This window comes from Zosterops lateralis (genome assembly GCF_965231275.1).
Source record: "Zosterops lateralis genome assembly, chromosome: Z".
In the NCBI taxonomy this organism is placed as follows: domain Eukaryota; kingdom Metazoa; phylum Chordata; class Aves; order Passeriformes; family Zosteropidae; genus Zosterops; species Zosterops lateralis.
This window is the reverse complement of record NC_139800.1, coordinates 6,714,677-6,740,580: the sequence shown is the minus strand read 5'-3', so window position 1 is coordinate 6,740,580 and position 25,904 is coordinate 6,714,677. Positions and strand designations below refer to the sequence as shown.

Sequence of the window (25,904 nt, the reverse complement as noted above, 5' to 3'; positions counted from 1 at the left end):
CGCCTAAAACTCAAAAGGCTTCCAAGATTAATGCATCACCTCATCAATGTCTAAAGAACGTGAAGGAGATGGATCCAGCCTCCTCTCTGGCGTGCTGAGCAACAGAACAAGAGGCAATGGGCAGACACAGGAAATTCCACCTGAACATGAGGAAAAACTTCTTTATTGTGCAGGTGACCAAGCCCTGGAACTGACTGACCAGAGAGAGGGTGTGGAGTCTCCCTTAGTGGGGACACTTAAGGACTGCCAGGACACAATCCTGAGCCGTGTGGGCTAGGAGGATCCCCTCGAACAGAGAGTTTGGCCCAGGTGACCAACTGTGACCCCTCTCAGCCCCATCCAAGGGCTCTGCACTTCCATGAGGGGCAGGACTGTGGATCGGGTGAGTTTATCCGCATTTATTGCTTCATCGTGACAGCAGCATCCAAGACCAGAGCGAGGGAGGATGGAAACAGCCACAGCCAAGGGAAATCTGTTTGGTGGTGTTTTTTTTTTTTTTTTTTTTTTTTTTTTTTTTTTTTTTTTTTTTTTTTTGTTTGGTTTTTTTGGTCCCTCCAAGGGAAATCTGTCACTTGCCAAATATTTTGGTGCTCATTCCATTTCAAGAAACAGCTGAAGACCATCGCAATAAAATGGCAATAACACAACTGTAATTGTAGTAATGTGCAAAATGGTAATATGGTAAAAGGTAACAGCATCAACCTTCTCTGACGCCGCCAGACAGCGAGATAAAAAGCCAGTAAATATTTATTAACGAAGCCCCGCAATAATACCCAGACCTCCCCTCACGGCGCACCCGCTCGGCCATCGACTGCTCCGGCCGCACCCGGCCCCGCCCACCGGTGGGCGGGGTCTCCGCTCGGAGCTCGATTGAGCAGCCTGTCGGTCAGCGCCGCCGGTGCCGCAGGACGGGCCGGGCGCGCTCCCGATCCTGTTCCCGATCCCGGTCCCGGTCCCGGTCCTGGTCCTGGTCCTGGTCCTGGTCCCGGTCCCGGTCCTGGTCCCGGTCCCGGTCCTGGTCCCAATCCCGCTCCTGGTCCCGGTCCCGATGCTGCGCTGGCTGATCGGCGGCGGCCGGGAGCCGCAGGGCTTGGCCGAGGTGAGGCGGCTCCCTGCGGGATGCGCTGGGCCGTGGCTTTCCCCGCTGGGTGGGTCCGGGCCCCGCGATGGGCCGGGCTCCGGGCCCGGTGTCGGCCTGCGGGGCCGGGCTGATAGAGCGGGGTACGGGTCTGCTCGAGGAGAAACAGGGCAGGGAGGAGAGCACAGGGGAGAAACAGGTCGGAGCACTTCTGCTCGAGGAGGACACTGAGGTGTTGGAGATGTCGGGAGAAGGGCAGCGGAGGCCGTGCAGGGTTTGGATCACAAGTGAAGGAGCTGAGGGAAGTCGGGTGGTTTTATCCTGGGGAAAAGGAGGCTCAGGAGAGAGACATTGTCACTGTCTCTGACTGAAAGGAGGGTGTATCCCTGGGGGTTTATCTCTTCTCCCAGACAACGAGGGACAGGACGAGGACACAATCTCAAGCTGCGCCAGGGGTGGTTCAGGCTGAGCATCAGAAATAATTTCTTCACAGGCAGAGAGATTAGATATTGCAGTGGAGTGCGCACGGAGGTGATGGAATCATCATCCCTCGTGGTTCATAAGGCCTGGAACTGGCAGTCAGTGCCGTGGTCTCGTTGGCGAGGTGGTTTTTGCCATGGGTCGCGCTCCATCTCGGGCGTCTCTCCCAACCTAAATGATTCTGGGAACAGCAAAAGGGCCGGGTTCAGCTCCTGTTCGGTGGGAGTTACCGTGTGTAGCTTAAATGCCGTTCTTGCAGGTCCTGCCTTCAGCACCCTGAGATTAATAGTGTAAATTATAGGCAGTAAGTTGTTATTTATGTGTCACAGTAGTTTGTAGTGGCTTTCCAGCCCTTCCTCTTAGTTCCTCGTCCATGAAATCTGCTTTGTGCACTATACACTGACATCCTTGCTGCTGCTCAGATTCAGAGTAGTTACAGATTCAATGTTACTGAACTGGAGGAAGAGATTTTTTTTTTTTAATTCTAGAGTTCTCAGCATGGATTTGACAAGAGTTAATTTAACGTATTGCTGCACTCCACGCACTTAGTGCTTTTGTAGTCTAGGGAGGAATGAGGAAATTATTATTTTTCAGCTGCTGTTCGTGAGCAGGTTATGCCAATATCATGGGTGACTTCAGAGGTCAGTCCTTAATTTGGGTCTGCACCAGGTTGGAATGATGATGATGATGATGATGATGTGTGGGAATGCCTTTGACTTTTGTCATCAGTCAGAATGCCAGCTGGATTGCAGTCATGTTTGCAGGTTTGTTTTGTAGAAGGAGGATAGGAAATATGATATAGTTTTCCAAGATGCTCTAGAAAACTGCATTGTTGTGTGTCCTTCTCCAAAGTTGAGACTCTGGCTTTGGTTTACACACTTTGATTTAGTAAAGCTTGAGCATGAGTCAGGATGTGGCTTCTTCCACTCGGCCTTTCATGCCTTGGTTAAATCCACTCCACAGGACTTTTATTGTCATTGTTTTCCTCTGAGAGTTGTGAAATAATAGCAGTAATTTTGCTTCTCAGTGGAAAATCTGGATAACAAGTATTGCTGAGGGTTGGTCCCCAGACTTTTCCCCCCTGCACGATGTAATATTGTTTCATCTAATAATCCTCATCACCATTAGTTCTTAATAGGTAAGGAAAGCCCACAGCAGTGTGTGGGCTGTGGATTTATAGTGTTTGTTTTGTGACTTCAGAGAGATGTGTTGGAGTGGCCTTGCCCTGGGTGAACAGAGGAAACCTCTGGCAAAGCTGTCCTGAGTTTGGGAAATGAAAATTTCTCCTTCCCTATTTTTTTTTTTTTTTTTTTTTTTTTTTTTTTTTTTTTTTTTTTTTTTTTTTGGTGGTGGAATTGGAAGTCATTTAGACTTAATCTCTTGGGTCTCTTCAGACGATGCCCAGCCCTGGTGCTCACCTCGGGTGTCTCTGGCAGTGGGAGCACTTTAGTGCAGAAGCATTGTGATCCACAGGAGCTAATCTGTCCTGATCCATAGATCAGCATTCCTGTCTACTCTCGTATCCATGTTTTCCTGGAATTGCTTTTGAAATTCCTACTTTTTGAATGCTTCACATCGTGGGGGTTATAGGAAGTTTTGAGGTTGAGATGAACATTTTGGGTTTTTGTTTTTTTTTTTTTTTTTCCTGATTAGTGTAGTGTTGCTTACAGGTCATGCATTCAAATGTGCATCTTGGGAATAGGTTCCATTAACATACAGCTTTTACCTCCAAAACTTGGTGTTGCTACAGGAGAGTCCAGTTAGTAGTTTGTATAAAAAATCAGGTTTCTTCAGAGAAAAAAATGCTCTGGAAAAGAATAACTCAACACTCTGAAGAGAGCATAACTTGTATGACATTTCTGGGGAAAAAGATGTTATTTTGTTCTCATCTCTAAGTACCTTATCAGCACTGTACTTTCAGTGTTCTCAGGCATTGTTAGAATTAAGATTACACATGTTCAAAAGAAATAATGACACCATCTTGTATTGAATAGGAAGTGACTTCAGACTGTAGAATTGTGGTGTGAATGACACAAATCCTGAGTTTTTCAGAATGGTGTTTAAATTGTTTTCTGAATGTATGATTTCTGACTGCAGCATTGCTAATATACTGAGATTTCCTTAGGAGTTTTAGACCTCTCATTTTTTTAAGGAATGTTTTGATTGGCTTTTGCTGGGTGAACTCCAAGTTTTTTAATTTGTTGTAGCCATGTAGCTGCTTGGATTATTTTAAAGGGGAACTGCTGTTCTCATGTGATTGCATAAAATGAGGAACAGTTGCTTCATGAAATGCATCAGGTGGCACAAAGCCAAGATAAAATCACAAGAGCTTAGTTTAAAAATTAAGAACTCTTCATTTTTAAAATAACCACAGGTTTCGTTCCATCCATATTTAGTAACTATGTCATTCTTAATTTCTGAAGAATATTATCATAGTACCAATGTCAAAGTAATAGAAAATAATTTATTAATCCTGCAAGAAAAAGCTCAAGTTTCTGAGGATAACACATTTATCCTTCCATGTGGTTTTACCTGTCCTGTGTGCTGGGTGCTGTGCAGTGTTCTGTGGTTGTTTTTACAATGTACTTTCTGTTGAAGTTCTCAAAGGAAGGACAGTCTTGGAAATAATCTTATGTGACTGTTTTGTAAAATAAATCTGGAGGGGAGGGAATGCTGTCACTGAGTAACTACCAAGCTCTTTAGATTTTTCTTTTTTTAATGTCTTGACAACCAGTTGTTCCAGAATGTTTAAGAACTTAATTACAAAAAAGTTGTCTTGAAATAAAGTGATGATTGAGATTGGCAGAGCTGTTTTGCCTGGCAAATGCAGTTCTATGCAGTATTTTATTGACCCTGCCTAGTGATCAGCTTGCTCCAAGTGATTGATTGTTCTTTTAATTAATAGTCTAGTTGGGGGTAATTGCAGATGCTGTTCTGTAAAATGATTAATCATTCTCTATTTTTTTTTTTTTTTTAAGTGGTTTGCTTTGGTATTTTGTGGATAGAGCACCAATGGGTGATTTATACCTTACGGAACAGAACGGCATTTGTTCTTATTTGTTTTAAATATGTTGTCTTTATATAGGATTTTAAAATTGAGCAGTAGATGAAAGATATGAGAGGTTCACAGCCATCTCATAAGAGGTGTAATTTAATGAAAAACTGAATGTATGGTGGATTGAGTCATGAGCTGGCTTCACATGACAGCTTGTAACTGAGCTGGGTTTTCATCTCGCTGTATCAGCGATTAAATCGGTACAGAATGTTTTTGTTGAACAGAAAATGCTGTATCATAATTTAAAATACATGCTATAGAAAGGTATTATTTACGTGAAATAACAGGAATTTGTATTTTATAATGGTCTTTATTAAGGCAAAATGGTACTTCAGAAACTTGTCACATGAGTCTGTATGTAGATTGTTAGACATCACAAAGACCTGATGAAAATAATTATGTTAGTACAAAATAAATTCGCTTCCTTTTTTATGAATTCTAGAAATCCTCTGTGCAGACAATTGGTGAAGAACAAATCCAGAATCCTTACACGGAGCTCCTTGTGTTGAAAGGCCATCAAGATATTGTACGATTTCTAGTGCAGATAGATGACTACAGGTATGAAATGCCATTTCAAATTGTTTCATAATGTCCTTGGTGATATGTTTGTAAAAATGTAGTAACATTTTGATCCTCTCTTTTTACTTTTGAGGGGTGAGGGCAGAAAAATCTGGTGTTAAGGCAAGGGATGAATACTCCCTTTTCTTGTTATGTTACTGTATCTTTTGGCTTCTCTTGTAAGTCATACTTTAATGAGAAAATAAAGGTGATAATGCTGTGTTTTTATCAGCACAGATTAGTTTGTTTCTAAGAATTGCCTTTAGCTAATTCAGCTGTTCTTTTTCAGTCTGTTCCTGGTTTGAGTGTTGCTGTCTGTACATGCATAGATTGTCACAGTGTGCAGTGCTGTCTGCAGTTCTGACAGGATGCATGTGCTCTGTGTTTCTGAATTGAGGAGAGCTGTTGTTTTACCTTCTGGTTCTACAAAGAATGTCATAGACACCTTCATATGTGCTGTAGCAATTGGACATGCCATCTGCAATAATAATGAGTGTTGCTTTTCCTTTCTTTCTGATCTTTTGTTGCACTTTCTTCTGATGCTGTAGTGCTAAATTCACTTGTGCTTTGGTTAATGCAATTTTTTTAACTTTGCAAGTTTTAAAATGTTTAGGTACTTTGTTCAGAGTGACTACTTAGCACAAGTCACCTTTGCCTAACCTCTGCATTATGTGTCTCTTCCAGTTTGTTCTGGTTCAACTTGCTTTACTTCTTTGAAACCTGGGAGTTCCTTTGTTTCTCTCCTTCAGGTTTCAGCTCTATGCACCTTTCTGTATTTTTCCTGACAAACTCTATCTGTAACTTCTCAAGACTGAATTGTCTGTGTTCTGAGGACAAGGTTATCCCAAAAACTGGAAAATTGGTTAAGGGGATGAAGTAATTTTATTTACCTTTGTCACTTAGGAAGTGTGACTGAGAGAATGAATTACAATAATTGTGCATTACAACCTAGTTTCTATTCCAGTTTTCTCTAAATTAGCCTTGCACATTCTTTAATGTAACATAATTCTACAAGAGAAGAAATAATTTAAAGAAATAACCTTAAAAGTAAGGTTGTGAAGTCTTTATTCAGTCATAAAATGTAGTGACTCTTGACTGATGTGGAGGATTAAATAGAAAAGATTTAGTGACTAAGAACATAAGGAATAGGCAAGAGTAGCTCTGTTAAGGACCTGTAGTAATTTATATCTTTTATGGATTAGAAATGGAAGGGAAATTCTAATATATTCATCAATACACTGCATGAAATTAACGTGGGTAAGAGTTTGTTCTGTGTTCTTGCAGTGCACAGCAGGTGTTTTGTGAAGGAAGGTTCTCTGCCTCCCCTGGCACATTGATTGGAAGAGACCATGCTAGTGGTCTCTTCCAGTTCACAAATATCCACAGAATCTAATTTTCTAATATTATATTTATCTATATAAACACAGATAAAATTTCACAGAAGAATCCGTGGAGGATTTTTAGCTTGCCAGTTTTTATTTTTAATGTCATAAATATGTGTATGTCAGGAAAGTTACATGCATTATTATAACACTTATTTTTCTGTGTAGTAGTCCACCAGAAGATTAATATAAAAAATAGAAGAATCTTGTGTGGTTTCTTCAGTCCTTTTTTCCCCCAGACAAGTTATTAAAATAACTTTGATAACCCTCTATCAAAGCATGTTTTTCTCAAGTATGTACTGAATATGTGCAATCTATCTTTGTAGAAAAACCACAGTATTCTTAGCTCGCGCATCCTGTCTTGTACAAAGAAGTCTTTAACCATTTTGGGCTTTGTTATTTTGTAGCAGAAAAATTAATAAAGCTAAAATAATGGTAATCACTGCAAACCTAAAGCCTTGGTGGCAACATTTAAGATAGGTTATGAAATAGCATATGGATAACAAGTAAATTGTATGGCTGGTTAGTATTCCCAGAGTCTGAGGAGTTTAATAGAGTTGTTTCAGTTGTTACTGGATGGTAATCCTAATTTTTTATTTATCAAGAGTATGGTATTTTCTATATTGTTAAACACATGGTAATATTTTTCACTTGATTCTTTTCAGCAAGATGAGCATTGTTACTGAGCTTCTGAAATGTTTTTATTTAGTTTCTGCAGCTATTCCATTGTGTGCTTTTTGTCAGCTGTTGTAAGCCAAGTTTCACGCTTCAGGTCTTTAGATAATATCATCTTAGTGAGAATTTTACAGAAGGATTTTCTTGTTTTCTCAGTGGCTCAGCTAAAACCAGTGAGTGGAAAATTTTCTCAGATTGGTTTTTGAAGATACTAAATAAATCCTCTATGAATGTAACAGAAAGCTGGTTGGTTTCTTTTTTTTTTTTTTTTCTTTTTTTTTTTTTTTCTTCTTTGCTCTTGTACTTTTTGAACATGAAGTAAAGTTCATATTGGTTGGAACATCACTAAAGAAGGCTAAGCCTCAGCAAGAGTTTTCCAAAAACTGGACTGAGATAAAATTGCATGTAATACTCTAGCATTTGACACATTAAATTAAACAGAGTTCATAACACATTTTAAGAATAGATTTTTTTGTTGATCATTTGACCATTCCTTGCTCCTTCAGGAAACAAACAAGGTTATAGATGATGATGGTCGTGACTGGAGAAGACTGAAGTGACCCATGAGGATCTTCTTTCTATAACACTATTGGAATTCTTAAATCTTGTTCTTATATGCTGATAATTACCTATTTAAATATACTATTTGTGGAAAATGATTTTGTAGAGAAGTTTCAAAGCCTGACAGAAGGCTCGTATAGTATCTATCTGTGTGCAAACTTTGAGATAAAAAATGCTAACTTAGAAATGCCATGGAACAGGACAGACATTGTTGAGAGAGAAATGGAGCTAGAAACTTGTTCCTAGGCCAAGAAATGCTTATAATGTATTGTAATTAGGAAACAGTTTGGCTTCTGATTGTGATGGTGTGAATTGTAACATCTGCACTGTCTCACCCGTCACATGAGACTGAAAATGGAATAAAAATTTTTAAAACATCTCTCAGTTGCCCCATCTTTGGGTCAGAAAAAGGTACAATCTGACACTTTCAGTTTAGAAACTGTAGTTAGGATTTACAAATACATGCTCATTCTTTAAAGACAGAATTTGATTTATCTTGTAAGCATTTTCTCTTCCATAAGGATTTACTGCTTTTCCATTACATTATGCTATAATGAAGTTTTCAGTTTGTTACAGTTTTCTGTGTTACTTGGTTTTTTCCTCCAGGTTTGCATCTGCAGGAGATGATGGAATCATATTTATCTGGAATGCTCAGGTGAGCTGTCTTTTTTAAGGGTTGCTTGTGTGCTCTGGAGAGGGTAGAAGTTGTAGAGAAGAACTAGAAGTGTCTAGGAGCAAAAAAGCAGAATAAATAAGAGTTGCTGCAGAGCTACTGCTTGAAAATGTAAAAGTGGAGGGAGTCTCTTAAATCTTAGTTTACAAAGGAGAGTTGGGAAAGCAGAGGTTGAGTGAACCCAAGAGAAGGGGAGGGTAAGTTTTGAAAGTTAGAATGTTTTGAGATGACACAGTGATGTTAGAGAAATCATGGTATTAAAAGCAGAAGTGTGTATGAGGTTGTGGCTTTAATTGCTCTTTGAAAGTATATTCTGTATTTACTGTAAATGCTGAAATGCTCATTAGTAACTCAACAAATATATAGCAAGATCCCAGACTTGCCAGGATTTTTTATATACACTTAAGATTTAAATACATTTGAATTGCTCTGTTAGTAATATCTCTTTAGCATGACTGATTCATGGAGAGCTATGACAAAATTGTATTAGAAGGATACCAGAGTCAATAGAAATTAAACATTCATGCCATGCAGGACCAGGCCCTTAATTGCTTGCTGTGATAAAAATTTTACAACTTTTGAAAACCTTCCTAAGACATCAGTTTTATCATGCAATAGTGCTCTGTAAGTGTGACGCCTGCTGTTTTGTTCTTCTGCTCTGTTTCTCCCTATCATTGACAGAGCTGTAGAGAACCCACCAGCATTAGTCTTGGGTTAAGGAAGTCCAGTTACATTGAGTTACATTGTTTTATTAGAAGTTGGAAGGGACACTTACTGTATGGTCTACAGTGTATCAAACATTCAGTGGAGGAAATAAAAATCACAGACTTTAAATTTTCTTTAAAATCTTCTGAAAAACTTATGTGACATTTATGATGATGTGATTTTAAAATACAGAAGGAGGAGCTCGAAACTTTTCTTTTGAGCAATTTCCATTAGTGCTTTGCTGGTTTTGAAGGTCTTTCATAATTTTATAATTGTAAAGTAAAGTAAAGGGATTTGAATATTAAAACCCATGTGTGTGAATATATATACTCAGTATTCTGAGAAGTTTGTGAACATAAAACTCATTTGGATATCCAGCTTTATGTACTGAGTTTCATTTTCTACTTCTGTAGGACTTCCGTTGTTTTTTTTTTAAAGCAAATCTTTGTACTTTTAAATTAAAACATTATTCCTTATCTGTCAACAAGTTTGCAGTTAAAATTACCCTGTATTTTAGCTGCATTTTTAAAATGCCAGTTTGCTTCTGCATGTTTGTTTGTGGGGTTTTACCATTTAACTAAAATGTAAATGGAAGTAGCTGTAGTTATCTAAAGCACCAGCTTGAATCTATAGATAATGTGCATACTAAATAAATTTGGCAGGAGGTTGGCCATAAATATAGGTCAGGCTTTTCCAACAGTTAAAAATTTTTAAAAAATACATTTTCAAGCAAGGGTTTGTCAACAAATCTGAATTGCTATAATATTTATAAAAAGGTGAATAGCCAATATTGGCCTTAAAATTAAATAAGTTTAATGCAAAATTTTGTTCTTAAGGGCTTTTAGAGTTTTTTTTACTCAGAGAGGAATTTGCATTATGTACTACTTCTTCAAACTTAACTCATAGTATATTACTTAATTTGAGGTCTTGAACAGCACTGAAGGTAGTAAGTAGCAAATCCTTAAATTACTTCAGGGAGGGAGATTTTAGACATATAGAGATTCTTGCTTTAAAAAGTCATTTAATACCTACATTTTGTGCTACAGTAGGCATTTTCCTATTTTAAATTTACTTTTCCGTGTTTTTGTTTTTCAGACTGGAGAAAAACTGTATGAACTTCATGGACACACCCACAAAATTACAGCTATAGCACCATTCTCTTCATCTGATGTTACTGAAGAAAATACTGATTTGATTATTACTGCATCAGCTGATAGAACAGTTATTGTATCCTTTGATCTGGAGAGAATTTAAAATTCTATGGGCTTTTTGTGTTTTTTTACTTTTAAAGATAACACTGACAGAGGCTGCAGCCTATCTCAAAATTTATTGGCTACCAGTACCTACTAGGTGTGATTAGATTACACAGGGGCTTAATTAGTTATTATTCACATGTAGATACAATCCTTGTCAAAATAATGAATCCATAACAGACCTTTATGAAGGTATAATTTAGGCCAAATATTAAAAAAGACTGTCAGGGTTTAGGAGACTGAGTCTCTGCGCCTCTTTCTTAATCTGTCATTTAGGTATCAATGCAGCATATACATTTCTGATACATAGAAACCTTTCAGTTTCCTTAATGAATAAAGACAGGTTTGGGACTGCGCTAGTGGCAGACAAGTTCAGAAGGTGTCATGTTTCCATTCCACTGTAAAGGTACTGAGGAAACCCTATGAATGTCTGTTTTTTTGTTTTATACATTAAGTTGTTATGTCTGGCTCATGGGTCACATGTGCAGGTGTATTAGAATGAACAGCATTGCTTTATTTAAGGGGGTACCTTAATATCTCAGTTTTCTTTTTGAAAGGATGTAGAGCAAAGGTAGTGCTGTGACTTGGTGTTATTACTATGTTGGAAAAGGCGACCCTACAACATTTAAAGTTTTTGTACTGTTGATGAAAAATTCAGCATATTAGTGTGTAATTAAATAGGTGTTTCTCATAGACCTTGATACTGTATTTTATGGTACTTATAGATTCATCTAACTAAAGCTCATGATCATTTCACTGAGAAATTCCCTGAAGAACTTTTTCAGGAGACATATATTTGATTTTTGTTCTGCAGTGTTTGACAGTTCTTCAAAGACTGAATGTATGGTTGTCTGGAGGGAGTGATCTATGTATTTGGAACCGAAAATTAGATCTCTTGTGTAAGACCAGTCATCTTACTGATGCAGGTAAAAATGGAAATGACTCATTACAGCTGTTAAAGTGCAAGTAAAATGGATCTGTATAATGATGCAAAACCAACTTGGCAAATTCATTTTAATTCTAATGATAACATTATGTATTAGAGCCACTCTTTATTTTTTTAAATGTCAGATTTAATAGTTTCCGAACTAAGACCACTTTTAATGTTCTGTGCTGTGTGGATTTTAGAATATCTCAGTAAGTGTACATTATCTTAGACTAGAGGGCTAGAGCTCAGATGCTGATTTATGTGTTTGCTGTAACATGTACCAGATCCTTTGACTGGCTTTTTGTGTGACTGAGTGGGAGTTTTATTGTATTTCTAAGTGAAGCTTTGCAATAGTGGAACAGTAAGATTACATTTTATTGTTAAGAATCAGTACTTCTGATGTGGAAATGCATGTTTTGATAGGAATATAACAAACTTAATCAGAAATTAATGTCAATTGTGCTTTTCTATTAATAAACTTCTATAACTTTCTCTTCAGGCAATATATTTCTGTTTTGATAAGTAGAAAGAAAATTGTTAAGAACATTATTAATAAGGAATTGTGTGTTTTGTTTTCTTGTGATCAATTAATATCCTTTTCTCCCTTATCCCCTCCACTTTTTTTTTTTTTTTCAAAGGCATCAGTGCTTTGGTTGAATTGCCCAAAAATTGTGTTGCAGCAGCAGTTGGCAAAGAGCTGAGTGAGTATCTTATATTTTCCAGTGTTTATGCTCCTCCATAACAGCTGCTTATCAGAGATACGTGTGAAGAGCATCCTGCTGGAATTGTACTGGAAAAGTAAATGGTATTAGGATGTGGTCAGCAACATTTTTTCTTCTACCATTAACAAAGAGGAGACAATACTAATCTTACTCAAGATTTTTTTTTGAGATATGGATGACATGGAAAACAGAACTTTTCTGTATTTAGAATCGTAGAATCACTAAGATTGGAAAAGACCTCTGAGATCATTGAGTCTGAGTTTTGACCAATCACCCCTGTGCCAACTAGACCATAGAACTAAGTGACATGTCCAGTCATTTCTTGAACACCTTCAGGAATGCTGAAGGTGTTCTCCACATCCCTGGGCAGCCCATTCCAATGCCTGGCTGCCTTTCAGTGAAGAAATTCTTCCTGATGTCCAACCAAAAATCCCCTTGGACAGCTCGAGGCCACTTCCTTTTCTCCTGTGACTTGTGGCCTGTGAGAAGAGCCCAGTGCCCACTTTGCCACAACCTCCTCTCAGGCAGTTGTGGGAAGAGATAAAGTCTCCCTTTATTCCATGCTAAACAACCCAAGCTCTCTTCTCCTAAGACTTGTGCTCCAGACCCTTCACCAGCTCTGTTGGTGCTCTCTGGACACACTCCAGCACCTCAATATCTTTCTTGTCATGAGGGATCCAGAACTGAACACAAAAGGTGTGGCCTCCCCAGTGCCCAGCACACGGGGACAATCCCTGCCCTGCTCCTGCTGCCCACACCATTGCTGATCCAGGCCAGGATGCCATTGGCCTTCTTGGCCCCCTGGGCACACCTTGGCTCATGTTGGTTAAGCAGGACCTGTCTTTCTTAAACCCACCCTATCTGGGTCTGATTCTCTGGTTGTGCTGTGTGATCATACTCAAGATAATTTGTTCCATCACTTTCCCTGGCTCTGGGATTAGGCTGACAGGCCTGTGGTTCCCTCAGTCCTTCCTACAACCAGTTGTGTAGGTTGGCATCACATTGGCCAACCTCTGTTTGACTGGGACCTCCCTGGCTTGTGAGGACTGATGACAAATGACAGATATTGGCTTGGTGAGCTCCTCTGTCAGCTCCCTCAGTGTTAGTGCCACCTGCCCAGATCTGATTGTGGCTATTTTCATCTTCTCCTCTGGAGAAGGTGTGGAACTGCTTACCTGAGCTGTCAGGTACTCCAGTTCTCTAGAGCCTCCTTGTCCCAGGACCTGAAGTATGAAGAATTGATGATCTCTTACTATCCAAAGCCATAATGGGTAGATTTTGTAGTACCCTTGAGATAGCAAAGAAATTCCAAGACTGATTGAAATAAAGCCTTAATTTCTGACACTATTGATTGCCTTACTAGAGGATATTGCATTGTTTTTGAATTTTAACATTTCAGATAGATGAGTCCTCAAGAAACACGTTTCACTTTTAGAAACTTATCCATTATGGTGTCTGATACTTCTGGTGTTGACCAGTTCTCAGAGTCACTAGGCTGAAGTGTTTTATCCTGTATTTGCTGTGGTTAAGAGGCCTTAGTGGTAACACTGAAATAACTGCTTCCTGTTTTTTGATGTTATGAGCAATCATAAGTGGCTCTTATATGGTCTCACTTACAGTATTTAATTTGTGACTCTGAAAATGTTGTATTTAAGCATAGCTCCATCTCATTCCAAATGAAAAAGCTTATTTAGACTTTTTTTCTATCTTTGAAGTAATTTTTAGGTTGATTGCTTCTAGCAATGGGTCTGAAGGTTGGAATATCCTTGAAGTAAAGCGTCTTGTTGATCATCAGGATAACATTTCATCATTAGTCAGTGTCAATGGTAAGAGTCATCTTACGATGTTTCTGGTTTTGTTAGGTACCAGTGGGATATTTCACCTGTGGAGTTTTTGTTTGAACCAAAGTTTTACCTGGAGTGAAACTTATTAACTAGTGCAGGTACCTTTTTGTGTAGCTGCAAAGGTAGTGATATGACAAAATATAATTCCTTTGTTTATGGATTAACAATGAAATGAAACCAGGCAGGTTGTAATGTAGAAGAGTCAATGCCATTGGTGGAAATGGAACTCTTGGTATTTCTGTTGGTAAAGTTAAAAATGCTACTTTTTTTTGTCTTGTTCCTTCTTACTCTTAAAATGGGATATGCAATGCCCTGTCCCTTGCAGTTGTAGTCCTAAGGTAACTGAAGGCTCTGAGTGTGCAGATGTGAGCCTGCATGTAGATCCATTTTAGAGAGGGTCTGGGAGCTGATTTGATCTATGCTGCTCGTTAGGGTAAGGATGAACTAATACCCAAAATTCTGTCTACTCTGCTGCAAGTATTAGCCCCTTCTACTCTTTTCTTCCCTGTCTTGTTTTTTCTATGGAGCAGCTCCATAGACCAGGAGAAGGTATTACTGGTGGAATAGAGAGTATTTATCCTTGGGTGTATCTCTGTCTACCTGGTTGGCACAAAGGGGCTCTGTTACAGAAGCTGGAAAAAAGTAAACTTGGACTCTATGGTACATGTTTCTGAGCTTAACTGTTGCCATTATTTTCTCCTTTTTGATAATGAAAGGCAACCAGTGTTAGGCTTAAAAAGACAAGATGCTACCTGCATTAAATACTGCTGTAGGAGTTCCTTTCCATGTGTGATAAACAAATTAATGAGCAGCTACTTCAATATTGCCATTAACTCATTCATTTAATTTGTGATTATTATTTCTGTTTATGGCAAAGATATACTTTGTTGTGTCTGGGGGATGTCTGTGTACCTGCTTCTCCAAGGAATAGAAGGGCTTTCTGTGTAGAAATGGAGTTCAGATATTTGTACACACTTCTGGTGGTGTTCCTTGGCTTTGCAAATCTGTATTGTGGCCAGTTAATGTTCTTCCTAGTTCTAATTTTCAGGAGAGCTCCCCTGAGCTATTCTAGGTAATTAGATGAATATTTACTCAAAGAGAGAGGTTTTTGTCCAGTCAGTTATGTAGCACACATTCTACATAGCTTTACACATAAATGGGCTGTCTTCTCTTTCTAGGGTTGTAACTTTCTGTGGAATTTATTTTTTAATATCATGTGATTTCTATGTGTGTTTTTTTTTCCCCCTTCAGATTTGACTTTTGTGACAGGTTCTCACATTGGTGAGTTAATAGTTTGGGATGCACTTGACTGGACAAAGCAGGCATCTGAGTGCAACTTCTGGGACTCCTCTGTCCATCCAGATGTGCAGCCAGAAATAAAGTTATCCCAAAGCCCACATGAAACTTCAGTTCAACACTTAACATCTGACGAGGAGGTAAAAAACTTCAGAGTAAATTAAAGTGGGGATGATCTTGATCTTCGTCAAAGAGACCAAGTGGTTTCTGTTTTCAGTTTCCTTGTGTTAATATGAGAGGCTTCTTTTAAATGTGCACAGCTATTTTATATGGTCAACAGTTCTTATATAAAATATTGGCTGTTGACCTGTATGAAGGGTTTAATATGTTGATGGTATGGAAACCAGCATAATCGATTGTCACAACAGCATTTCTTTTTCACCAACAAAGATTTATTACTTGTTTACAGTACCACTAAAGAAAAATAAACACGGGTGTGTGTTTTGATGGCATTCACCTTTTGTATTCCAGCTTCTGGAAATACAGTTTTCCCAATAATGCACCTGTTTGAGCAGTTATAGCTGAGGTTACTATGAGAATACTATGGGGTACTATTAAAGAGCAGGCTTATGCTTAATAATATATCAGTATTGCTCTTTCTGTTCAGGTGGACTATACAGAATTGTACACTCAAATATGTTTCCTGTCTACTATAGTCATGATTTGGAGATAAATTTCTTGGTCAGAATACACAGTTAGAACTCAGTTATTGTACAGCAAACACTAAAAATACTCGGGTTGATATTTAAATTTGTGAAATGCTACCAAATGTTAGTGGCAAAATAAAAGATATTTCGTTGTTAGGGTACAGTGAGATTTAGTTTGGGGCAGGTACATAAGTTATTGGGAATGATTAAGGAAGAGACTCTTGGAACTGGATTTAGATATATAAGCTGTAGCAAAATAAAAAGCTGTGGAAAAGCCTGAATACAGGGTAAGGACCAAATAGTTCCCTGATGCATTTGTCTCTTTCTGAACAGAACTTTCCTAAAACCCTGGAGGGAAAAATATTGTGGAATGTGGGGGGCTAAATCTTTAAAGGTGGGATTTCCAGTGGTTTTGTTGTTAGTGCTTATTTCTACAAAGAGCCAGAAGTGAATTTTATTTAGGATAAGTTCTGTAATTTGGCTTCAAAACACTTTTGTTCTATGCTTAAAAGCTGCATATGATGGCTTTTAAGGGAGTAGAAAAGTCAGAAGTTGTCAAAACATTCAGTGTGGAATCTGGGAGTGCTGAAGGCTTTCTCCCATTCATGGAACTGAACTAAATAAATTGCTGTGATTTTTTTTTTAATATTGTGAGAGTTTTGAATGATGGGAAGAAAAGGTGGTTCTAGTGTTACATAGCAAAATAGAAGGTGCTTTTAAGATAGTGGTGTCTGTATTGTAAAGTTCCTACTTAAAAGGTGGTGCAGAAAGGTATTTATATAATGTACTGTGTTGTTACCTGCTGTGTCAAAGCAGAACACTATTCTTCATGTTTAAAAAAAAAAATTGTGTAAAATATATGTCTTCTCTGTTTTCTAGACTTGGTAGTTAAGTAGTTGGAGAAGATACAGTTGTCTAGTTTGACACTGAGCTTGTAGGCAAAACATGATTCAGAAACAAACAGGATGATAAAGTTTTTCAAAACTAGGAAACAGTGAGATGACCAGGATTTTGCCAGGGCTTGTGAAAAAGGGTGAGTGCCCCATGTAGAGCATCTTTTGCAAAGCTGTAAGACTGTATGGCTCAAGGTGTAAGAGTTATGTGGAAGGCCATTGAATTTAAACCTTATTCAAAACTAGGATAATGGGCTCAGTGGTTTGGTTTTTTGTCTTGATTCGGTAAAGGTGCTATCAGAAATCTGTTCAGTTTCAGAGCTCCCACAACAGATACAGGTAAGGAAAAAAAAAGAGGAATAAAAACCTGGACAAGGAGTTTTGAACAATGTCAAAACATTGTTGAGTATATATAGGACATTTTAGTCAATGGTTACAAGTTGTACAAAATGTTGACAGCCGTGTATTGTGAATTGTATATGAGGTGTTAATGTTTGGGTTGTAAATGTAAACAGGCTGCTCAGGGAAATGTTCCAGCACACCATCATCTAAACAAGGCATGTTCCAAACTGCAAATATGTACTGAATGGAAGCATCTTGCACTGCTCTGGTGCTGAATGTTAATCCTGTGTACATACACAGGAATGTGCACTTGTCCTCTTCAAGTTCTTCACAAGTCGTGAAGTGGTCCAGGTCCAAAGATCAGTAAACCATTTCTGGTGTCTTAGGGTCATGATGGTTATGAGATGGAATGCCTGCACTCTCCTAAAGAAGAACATTGAATGCAAAATGCAGTATTGTGTAATGCTTTACTATGAGATAGTTCCTTTTTTGTATTCAGTAGAGCCCAAATGCTTGAGCAAGGCTTCTTTATCCATCTCTATCTTCAGTTAAATCTCAAAAAAAGTAAAAAATGCCAAACAATTTCCTGTACTCTCAGTCTTTCTTGATAAAAGTAGAGTTTTTCAAAACATGGGACATTATTTTACTGTAAGAACATAAGCATTTAATTACAGAAGTGTGTTGATTTGTTGGTATCCTTAGTTTCTGGATAAAAATACAGGATAAAAATACAGGCATTAAATTACTGCTAGAGTATAGGATTATATCCCACATTCACTTGAAAAAAATCCATCTCTTTTTATAACTTGCTAATTCCACATGTTTGAGATAAAGCAGTAACACGAGGACAGAAACAAGCTAGGTCATAGTATCACTGGAAATCCATTATATGCAAGGTGATCCTTCAGTATCTGTTGCTGTAAGTTGTTCTATTGAATTTTCTTTCCAGTGTGTGTTTGCTGCAGTTGGGAAAGGCATATACGTGTATAATCTTCAAATGAAGCGTGTGATTGCCTGCCAGAGAACTGCTCATGACTCCTCTGTGCTGCACATTGAGAAGCTTCCAAACAGGTACAGAACATAGTACATTTTGTTAATGCAATAAAGAAAAACAAAACTTGGAAAGGTGACTAGAAACAGACTGCAAAACTACATTGGATTTCTAGGACAGGGACTTGATCTTCACTTTGAGCTGCTTTTATTAGGTAGAGCTTGTTGATCTGATTTTGGAAAATTTGTCATTGTAATTCAGTGGGAAAACCTATATTGCAGTATGAGTGGTATACAGGCTGAAAATAGCTCTTTTCAAAACCAGATTTGATGAAGCACTTTTGTCTGTATTGTGAAAATATAGCTTAATGGCATTTTACTTCTAGAAAACAAAGGCATAGAGCATATTCAGAATATATTTTTCGCTAAATATTTTGTAACACTTGAAACATTTTAACAAAAACTAAGAACTTTTTAAAAAGTTTTAAAGCATTTTTTTTGTTAATGCAGAATTTTTAGCTGGAACTTGTTTTGACAGCCAGCTTGGACAAGCTGCTGCATACACATGTATATGCTGATAGTGGTGTTAGATCCCATTATGTTCTTGTTCAGTGGGGAAAAGTCTGCCAGAAGAGAAAAACTGAGGCCTTGGTCTTGTAAATGCATGTGCTCTAAGCTGTTCTAAATGTGTCATGAAACACAGTACCTTTCCTTTCATTATTTTTCTGTAAGAAAAAATAGGGGTTTACTTAATGAACGTAAACTTACAGAAACCAATTAGTGGAACTGTGTTTGCAGAGTCTAGACTGATTATGTTTTGGTTTACATAGCAGTATGGTTTTAATATGGGGTTGAAAAGGTTTGTTTTTTTCCACTTATTCTACAAGTCTATTATAGTTTGTTTTGCTACTAATGAATTTTGTTTTCTGTGGAACCTCTGCACACCCTACTACATTTAAGAGTTCTAGCAAACTTGTGTGGAACCTGAGGCAGTTACTGTCTCTTCCATAGAAGCATCACAAGGTGATTTGCACAGGTGCTAATCCATGCTAGTGTTGCTTACCCACTGTTTTTACAGGCAGCTGATCTCCTGCTCAGAAGATGGCAGTGTGCGCATTTGGGAGCTCAGAGAGAAGCAGCAGCTGCCAGCTGAACCCGTTCCCACAGGTTGGCTCCTACTGGGGAGTGAAAGGAACATTTAAAAACCCAGTATTCACCATACAGGAATAGACAGGCATTCAGGCTTTGTAAGGAGAGATAGTGTCTTGTGTTTAACCAGTTGATTACAGGTGTGGGAGGGAAACTGAAGACAGTGTGGGTGTACAAGTCCTCCAAGATTTTATATGGGATGGTAGAAGGTCAAGCTGAAGCAACTCTGTGCCATAAAGCTTACACTTAGAATTTACAGTTATATAAACTGTTTAAAAAAAATGACCTGACAAACCTTGATCCTTTCCTCCTTGTACCAAACAGTACTGAATTCTATACCATACCAGAGTAAGTAGTTGCGGGACCTTGTGACAAAGCTTGCAGATAAGCAGCTGGCACCAAAAAAAAGTGTTTTCCACGTCTTCTCTTTCAACTTGGAATGATATTGGGACTTAGTTTGAAGCTGTATCCAAACTCACATACTGCTTCTGGGCACTGCAGTCCTCAGAGCTCATTGACAGTGTTTCAGGAAGCATTTTCCCCAAGTACAGATATTCACAGAATAGGTAAGGTTGGAAGGTACTACAGTGGGTTGTGTGGTCCAGCCTCCCTGTTCAAACAGGGTGATCCTGGATCACATGGCACAGGATTGTATTCAGATGGTTCTAGAGTATTCCCAGTGAGGGAGACTGCACAACCTCTGGGCAACCTGTTCCAGTGCTCAGTCACCCACACAGTAAAGTTTTTGCTCTTATTCAGGTGGAACTTGTGCAACAGTGTCTGCCCATTGCCTCTTGTCCAGTTTGGCCAGTTTTAATTCCAGATGAATCTTGCCTTGTCCCATTTTTACTTACTCTGATAGGCTCTCTATATTCTAGTGGCCTGACCCTCCTTCCACCTCCTGTGTATTTTCTCCTTATCCTTGAGCAATGGCAGTTCCTTTGTAGTAGTTGCTACTCTTTGACCAAGCTCCCCTGCACACTGGCAGTTGTGGCCTTCAGCAGGTGCTCTGGACAATCTAATTAGTATCAAGACTGTTGCTCTTCTGTAGGATTTTTTTTTTCAAGGTGTGAATAATTTTCTTGATGTGTCTTCCTGGCTGTTCATCTCTTGTTGGTAACTTTGGAAAAAATATTTTTGCTGCTTGGGTTGATTTAGAAACACTGTTTCAGGAATGTTCTATCTTCAGCATTGCTGGTGACAGGCTGATCTACACAGTGACAAGTGGTATTTGGTTTCACATTAGAAATTTATAACTTCTATGAATAAATATGTTTGGAAAAAACCTTAGGGAGATAATGCTGTTGATTTGCACTGTTTTTATTTTAGGGGTCCCCTGAGAAGTTGTTCATCTCACCAGTTATCTCCCTTGCACCAGGACCATGGTTTAGCACAGTTCTAGTTTTATCTGATAGGACTGAGGGAAGGATTGGGAATAAACTGCATAATAACTGCATTGCCAAAGGGCTGCACAGTACAATGCTTCTGTATTTTTACCATACAGAGTTTCCTGCTTTTAGATTTTGTGTGGCTTTTGCAATTCTCTCTTTAGCTAGAAGAAATAAATTGTATTTGTGATTTTTGCCAAAATAAGGTGTTTGTTTTTTTTTTTTTTTTTTTTTTTTCCTTCTCAGGGTTTTTCAACATGTGGGGATTTGGAAGGGCAAACAAGCAGGCAAACCAAGCTGCTAAGAAGATGCATGAGAATACACCTGTGTATTTCTTGGAGCTGGTTGGTGATTTGATTGGTCATTCATCAGCTGTGCAGGTAGGTCAGCTTTAGTAAGAATGAAAAAATGTGAATGTTAGTAACTAATATAAATTTGCATTTCTTGAACTGTAACTTCTGACTGTCTGTCTCTGGAGGCTGGGAGCACATTGTGTGTGTGGTATCTTTGGTGCAGTGTGAAAATAGCAATGCATCCTGACTTAATGACAACTCGCTCACCGATGCCTGAGGACTGTGTTTGCACATATATGATAGAGATAATCTGGCAGAGTATTTGGCTTCATTTATAGGCTGCAGTAAAAAAAACTGGGAACCATGTTCATGACCCAGATTTCATCTTAAATCACAATCCAAACAAGAGCTCTTATAAAAAATACCCCAAAACCATAACACATTGAGTAATTTCTTAGTCCTCTGTACTGTGAACATTAAGGAGGTCAGCAGTATTACCAGTATTATTCCATGCTTCTGTCTGCCTAAAATAGTGTGTGTTTGTTTTAAATGGCATTTTCTGTCCACACTTTCCTGTGAACAACCTACTGGAGTAACAAAACACTTTGTTACAGTGGACTTGTACATACATTCAGGGGGAAGGGCAGCTAGAAGGGGATGGTGTGTTTCTGGAGTGGCTTTGCTCACAAGCATTCATGAGACAGTCTGGATTTCAGAACTGCTGCTGCTAGAACCTGAAAGCTTTTCTTTAATAGCTAAGGTGACCCTTTCTGCTAAAGGGATTTCTGCAAAGCTCTCTTTCTGCCATCTTTCTTTGGAAAAACTGTTGGAAGGGGTCTTACTATCCACTTGGAAGGTTGCTATCTAAGAAAGAGGACATAGTGTGTAATTCAGCAAGAGACACAAAGAAGGTGAGAGGCATATGTTGGGTCTTGGCTGAGATGCAGAGCAAAGGAGTACTGGACATGATGGTAGATGTGGTTTCCTGCAGTGGAAAATTTTTCCTCATATGGAAAATTCTGGGTTTTTTTAAACTCTGGACAGATAGGAGTTGTTGAGGAAGAAGGTGTTGAGTAGTGATGGAATGTGATGGCCAAGGTGAGGGCTTGGCAGACTGTGTCTGCTGGACCCTGTAGCTTTTAAGTGACCATTCCTAAGGCAGGTAGGCTTTGGCCTGAATATCCCAGACACATCCCTTTAACAAACTGAAGGGTCAGGGAGTTGCGAGCATGCCATAGTGCCATCACTGGTTCCATTGGCTGTGGTGTTGAAGTGCAGTTAGTGCTTAATTTTAGGCAGTCTTGTGAAGATCTCAGAAGTCAGGAGTTAACTCATGATTTGTCAGCTCCATTGGTCTTGCCAGAATCCTTCCACTTGTGCTGTACTTCCCTCCAGTGTTGTGTTTCTTGCTTGTTTGACTTCCTCTGTGTGACTAGGCATGTGCTGATATCTGTCACAGTTGTTTGATCTTTCCAGGTCTGCCCCTGGTACCCTACTGTGTTTTGGGGGGAGTGGGGACAGTGTACCCAGTGAACGGAACACCGTGGCTTCTGTTCCCAAGAACCAGATCAGAGCTCATGCAAATCATTCACTCTTCTACTGCTGACTTGAAACAAGTTTCCTCAGGGTTCTGTCCTTTAGCTTCCCTATCTGCAAGGCTTTACTGTTTGTTTTAGATGGAGATCTTTCAGTATGAAGTGCCTGAAGAGTTTGTTTTTGTGTAGCAATGTTAAAGAGTTGGTTTTGTGTAGCAATTTTATGGCATCTCAAACATAAGGACAATATGCAATTTTGTATTCCAATCTATAAGTAGAGTCATTTCAGATACATGTATTTATTACAGCAATACCCTAAATAATTAAGCAAGTTGACCATCTCATGCAAGCATCATGGTAACAATAGTTGTTTCATTGCAGATGTTCCTGTACTTTGGTGAACTGGGATTGGCTACATGCTCTGCTGACCACCTCATTATTTTGTGGAAGGATGGTGAACGAGAATCTAGCCTCCGCAGTTTAACACTATTTAGAAAATTGGCACAAAATGGTGATTTGCAGCTCAGACTTTAAATAGTTTGAATATAGGCTGCACATATGTAAGCTGGATATGTGTTAAACATGAGTGTAAAGGTACGTCTGAGCTACTGGGAATGTGACTACTGGTGAGGATTACACTTAATGTCACGTGTTATATTGGAACTTCTTTTAGTTGCTACTCTTCTCAAAGCAAAATTTTGTATTTTGGTATTCTCTGTCAGCAGAAATGGTGTTCTCTTGAAAGACTGAAGGTACTGATGGCTCACTAAAAAGTTTCTAATATTATTCCAAATGTTTAAAATTATCACGGGTGAATGTCAAAATTAAGAATTTTGAAATAGTTTAGATGAATCTTAATTAAAGTAGTTGAGGGCATCCACAGTGCTATGTGCAGGAAGAAGGCATGGGAAGAAATCTGCAGCTTCCTGCTTTATCTAATTTATTTCTAGAAGCTGAACTTTTCTCACTGATGGCTCAGATTTGTGTGTATACAGAAAGCCCTGAAAAAAAAAGCATTCTCAAATAGAAATTTTGCATTTCAAGTTAATATTCTGCACCAATGGTAAGAAAAAGAAAAAAAGGCAGGTAATGCCACTTTGTCACGTTCTTATTTTTGGCAAACTGAGGTACATAGAAACTGTTTACTAGTAGTAGCTGCAGTTTTACTTGGATTAGCCTACATTACTGGAGTATATACAGCACTGTTACCAAGTCTAGCATGCAGTGTGATTCGTTTAGCTTGGTCTTTCCATAGTGCATTCATCAAATTAATTTGTATTGAATAAAAAACATTTGCCTTACCATGAATTTTCAGAATGTAAAATATTTTCTTAAGCAGTAGGAATTAATCTGCTCAATAGTAGTGAAACTGTGTTTTGCCGTATGAATACTAAATTCTCAGCTGAAGTCTGACTTCAGAGACATCTGTACCAAGTGTGTAAGGGTAGACAGTATTTCAGAGTTAAAAAATAAGTATCTAAGTACACAGGTACTAAAAGTCTTGAGATGGCAGCAGCTAAACAGGAGTAGAGAGAGAAACGCAAACTAAAACAATAAAGTTCAAACCACAGCAACAAAAAACACAAAAGCAAGAAACTAACCAACAAGACAAACAAGCAAATAATTCCCTCCCTTTCCCCCCAACAACAACAACAACAAACCAGAAAATGAGGCAAAGTTAAACCCAGAACTAATACAAAGAAAGCACGAGGGAGAACAAAATAATGAGTGGCACATTACCATTTGAACAGAGAAGAGCTAGGGAAAAGGTAAAGTTTTGGAGCTTAGTGGTCATAAAACTATGTAGAAGAGGATGCTACTATCCTCAGGTCTACTCAAAAGATACAGCACTTAAATGGTGTAGGAATAAGTCTTGTGCAACTTTTCAGTGCCATCTCTTCCCTTTGAATCAATGAGAATTGTTTTCAGTACAGGAAACTATATGGCTGCAATTCCAGACTTCACATACAGTGGCTGCAGTAAGTGTGATTAAAGCAAAGGGCTAAGCAGATGCTTGTGAGAGCAGAAGCAAAAGGAGAAAGCTCCTAGCTTCCTAGGAGAAACCAAAGAGCCTTTTAGACTTAGTTCCCCCAGCAGCAGTGGGCACTTGCCTTTCTCCTACCACCCACCTTTGCCTTTTGAGTCTAATTATGAGACCATAATCTTCTCTGGAAGGAAAGCAGGGCAGGCAGGCAATAAGATTTTGAGTTGTAGTTTTTCCTTCCCTTAGTCAAGTTGTGCAGCTAATGTTACTTGAGTATAGAGCTCAAAATAACATATTTCAAAACCACAAAACAGATGGAGGAATTGTTAAATTACCCTCTCCTTTCAATTCAGGGAGGTTAAATCAGTGTTAAAGCTTGATTTGCATTTTCTTTGCTAAAGCTGCCTATTCTGTTGACCCGTGTAGGAAAGGCATTTGGATTACATGCCTTTGGGTATAGGGTATTAAACTTGGGAGAGGAAGCATGTTAAGTCTACATTGCTTCAGCTTCTCTTCATCTTCAACAGCAGATGTTGCATTTTTGGCTTACCCAGGAGAAGCTGAGGACATAAAACCTCTCTTTGGATCTTTTTTCCTTGTTTTAATTGCTAAATAATTATTTGGTTGTATATAATGCTTGTGTGTACACATTGTTACGACACCTTTACAGTGAAAGCTTATAAAACTTTGGTTTTCTGGAGAGCCTCCTGTTATCATCAATTATAACTAGAGAGAAGGAAGATCATATTTTTATTATCTTTTCTTATAGCATGAAAACAACTATTTCCTTTTTATGTGACTGCTTTTAAGTGAATACCTGGTAGAGAAACAGACCTATTTAACGGAACAGTTCTAGTCACACAACTTTCTGTGCATTTTACAGGGATTACTTTAGCTTTAAATAGTCCTGTATGCATGTATAAATATTTGTATTTATCAAAAGTGCCACTGTTCTGAGATATGCTCCATTGGCAGTAGATCTCCCAAGGGTCTCTTCTTTTAAAGATGGTTGACTTAAAAGTACTGAGTTGTTTTACAAATGAACTTAGAGTCTAACAGAGAACATAGGTATATATCCCACTTCTTTGTTAAATGAGTTTGTCACTTGCTGTTGGGAGATACAGTGAGCAGAGTTATGGTGACAAATGAGACTTTTTACATTTAACTGATGTCCTAATATTTTTTTCCACCTTACAGTAACATTGAATTTCATATGTTCACATCATGGAAGTAAATACCTTTATCAGACCTGCTCTTAATACTTTTACAACTCTGTTCTACATCTGTGCACTGACAACAGCATGAAACAAGCAGTTGTTAGTAAACTGCACTAGTCTAGGAGATCTGACACAACTGGCAGATGATGATTAATCTGTGCTGGTTTATTTTGCTATTAAAAAGGACTTATCTCCACACAATTTGTCTTTTTTTTTTTTTTTTTTTTTTTTTTTTTTTTTTTTTTTTTTTTTTTTT

At 38.4% G+C, this 25,904-nt stretch overlaps 1 protein-coding gene across 1 annotated transcript; it reads left to right on the top strand.

The window, feature by feature from the left end:
• Positions 1 to 1,005: 1,005 nt before the first annotated feature.
• Positions 1,006 to 25,863, top strand: WDR41 (WD repeat domain 41). The gene is made up of 13 exons (XM_083883067.1): positions 1,006 to 1,099; positions 5,056 to 5,171; positions 8,396 to 8,444; positions 10,263 to 10,394; positions 10,764 to 10,826; positions 11,235 to 11,346; positions 11,987 to 12,049; positions 13,786 to 13,896; positions 15,166 to 15,350; positions 18,042 to 18,163; positions 19,161 to 19,249; positions 20,866 to 20,999; positions 22,829 to 25,863. The coding sequence occupies exons 1-13, from the start codon at positions 1,049 to 1,051 to the stop codon at positions 22,979 to 22,981; spliced, it is 1,380 nt and encodes a 459-aa protein (XP_083739193.1). The 5' UTR covers positions 1,006 to 1,048; the 3' UTR covers positions 22,982 to 25,863.
• Positions 25,864 to 25,904: the final 41 nt, after the last annotated feature.

Bases quoted from the DNA above. Each gene is read 5' to 3' on its own strand.
- WDR41 (XM_083883067.1), top strand. From the start codon at position 1,049: ATGCTGCGCTGGCTGATCGGCGGCGGCCGGGAGCCGCAGGGCTTGGCC. The intron at 8,445-10,262 runs GTGAGCTGTCTT...TTTGTTTTTCAG, and splicing joins TATTTATCTGGAATGCTCAG to ACTGGAGAAAAACTGTATGA. The intron at 10,827-11,234 runs GTACTGAGGAAA...TTTGTTCTGCAG, and splicing joins GTTTCCATTCCACTGTAAAG to TGTTTGACAGTTCTTCAAAG.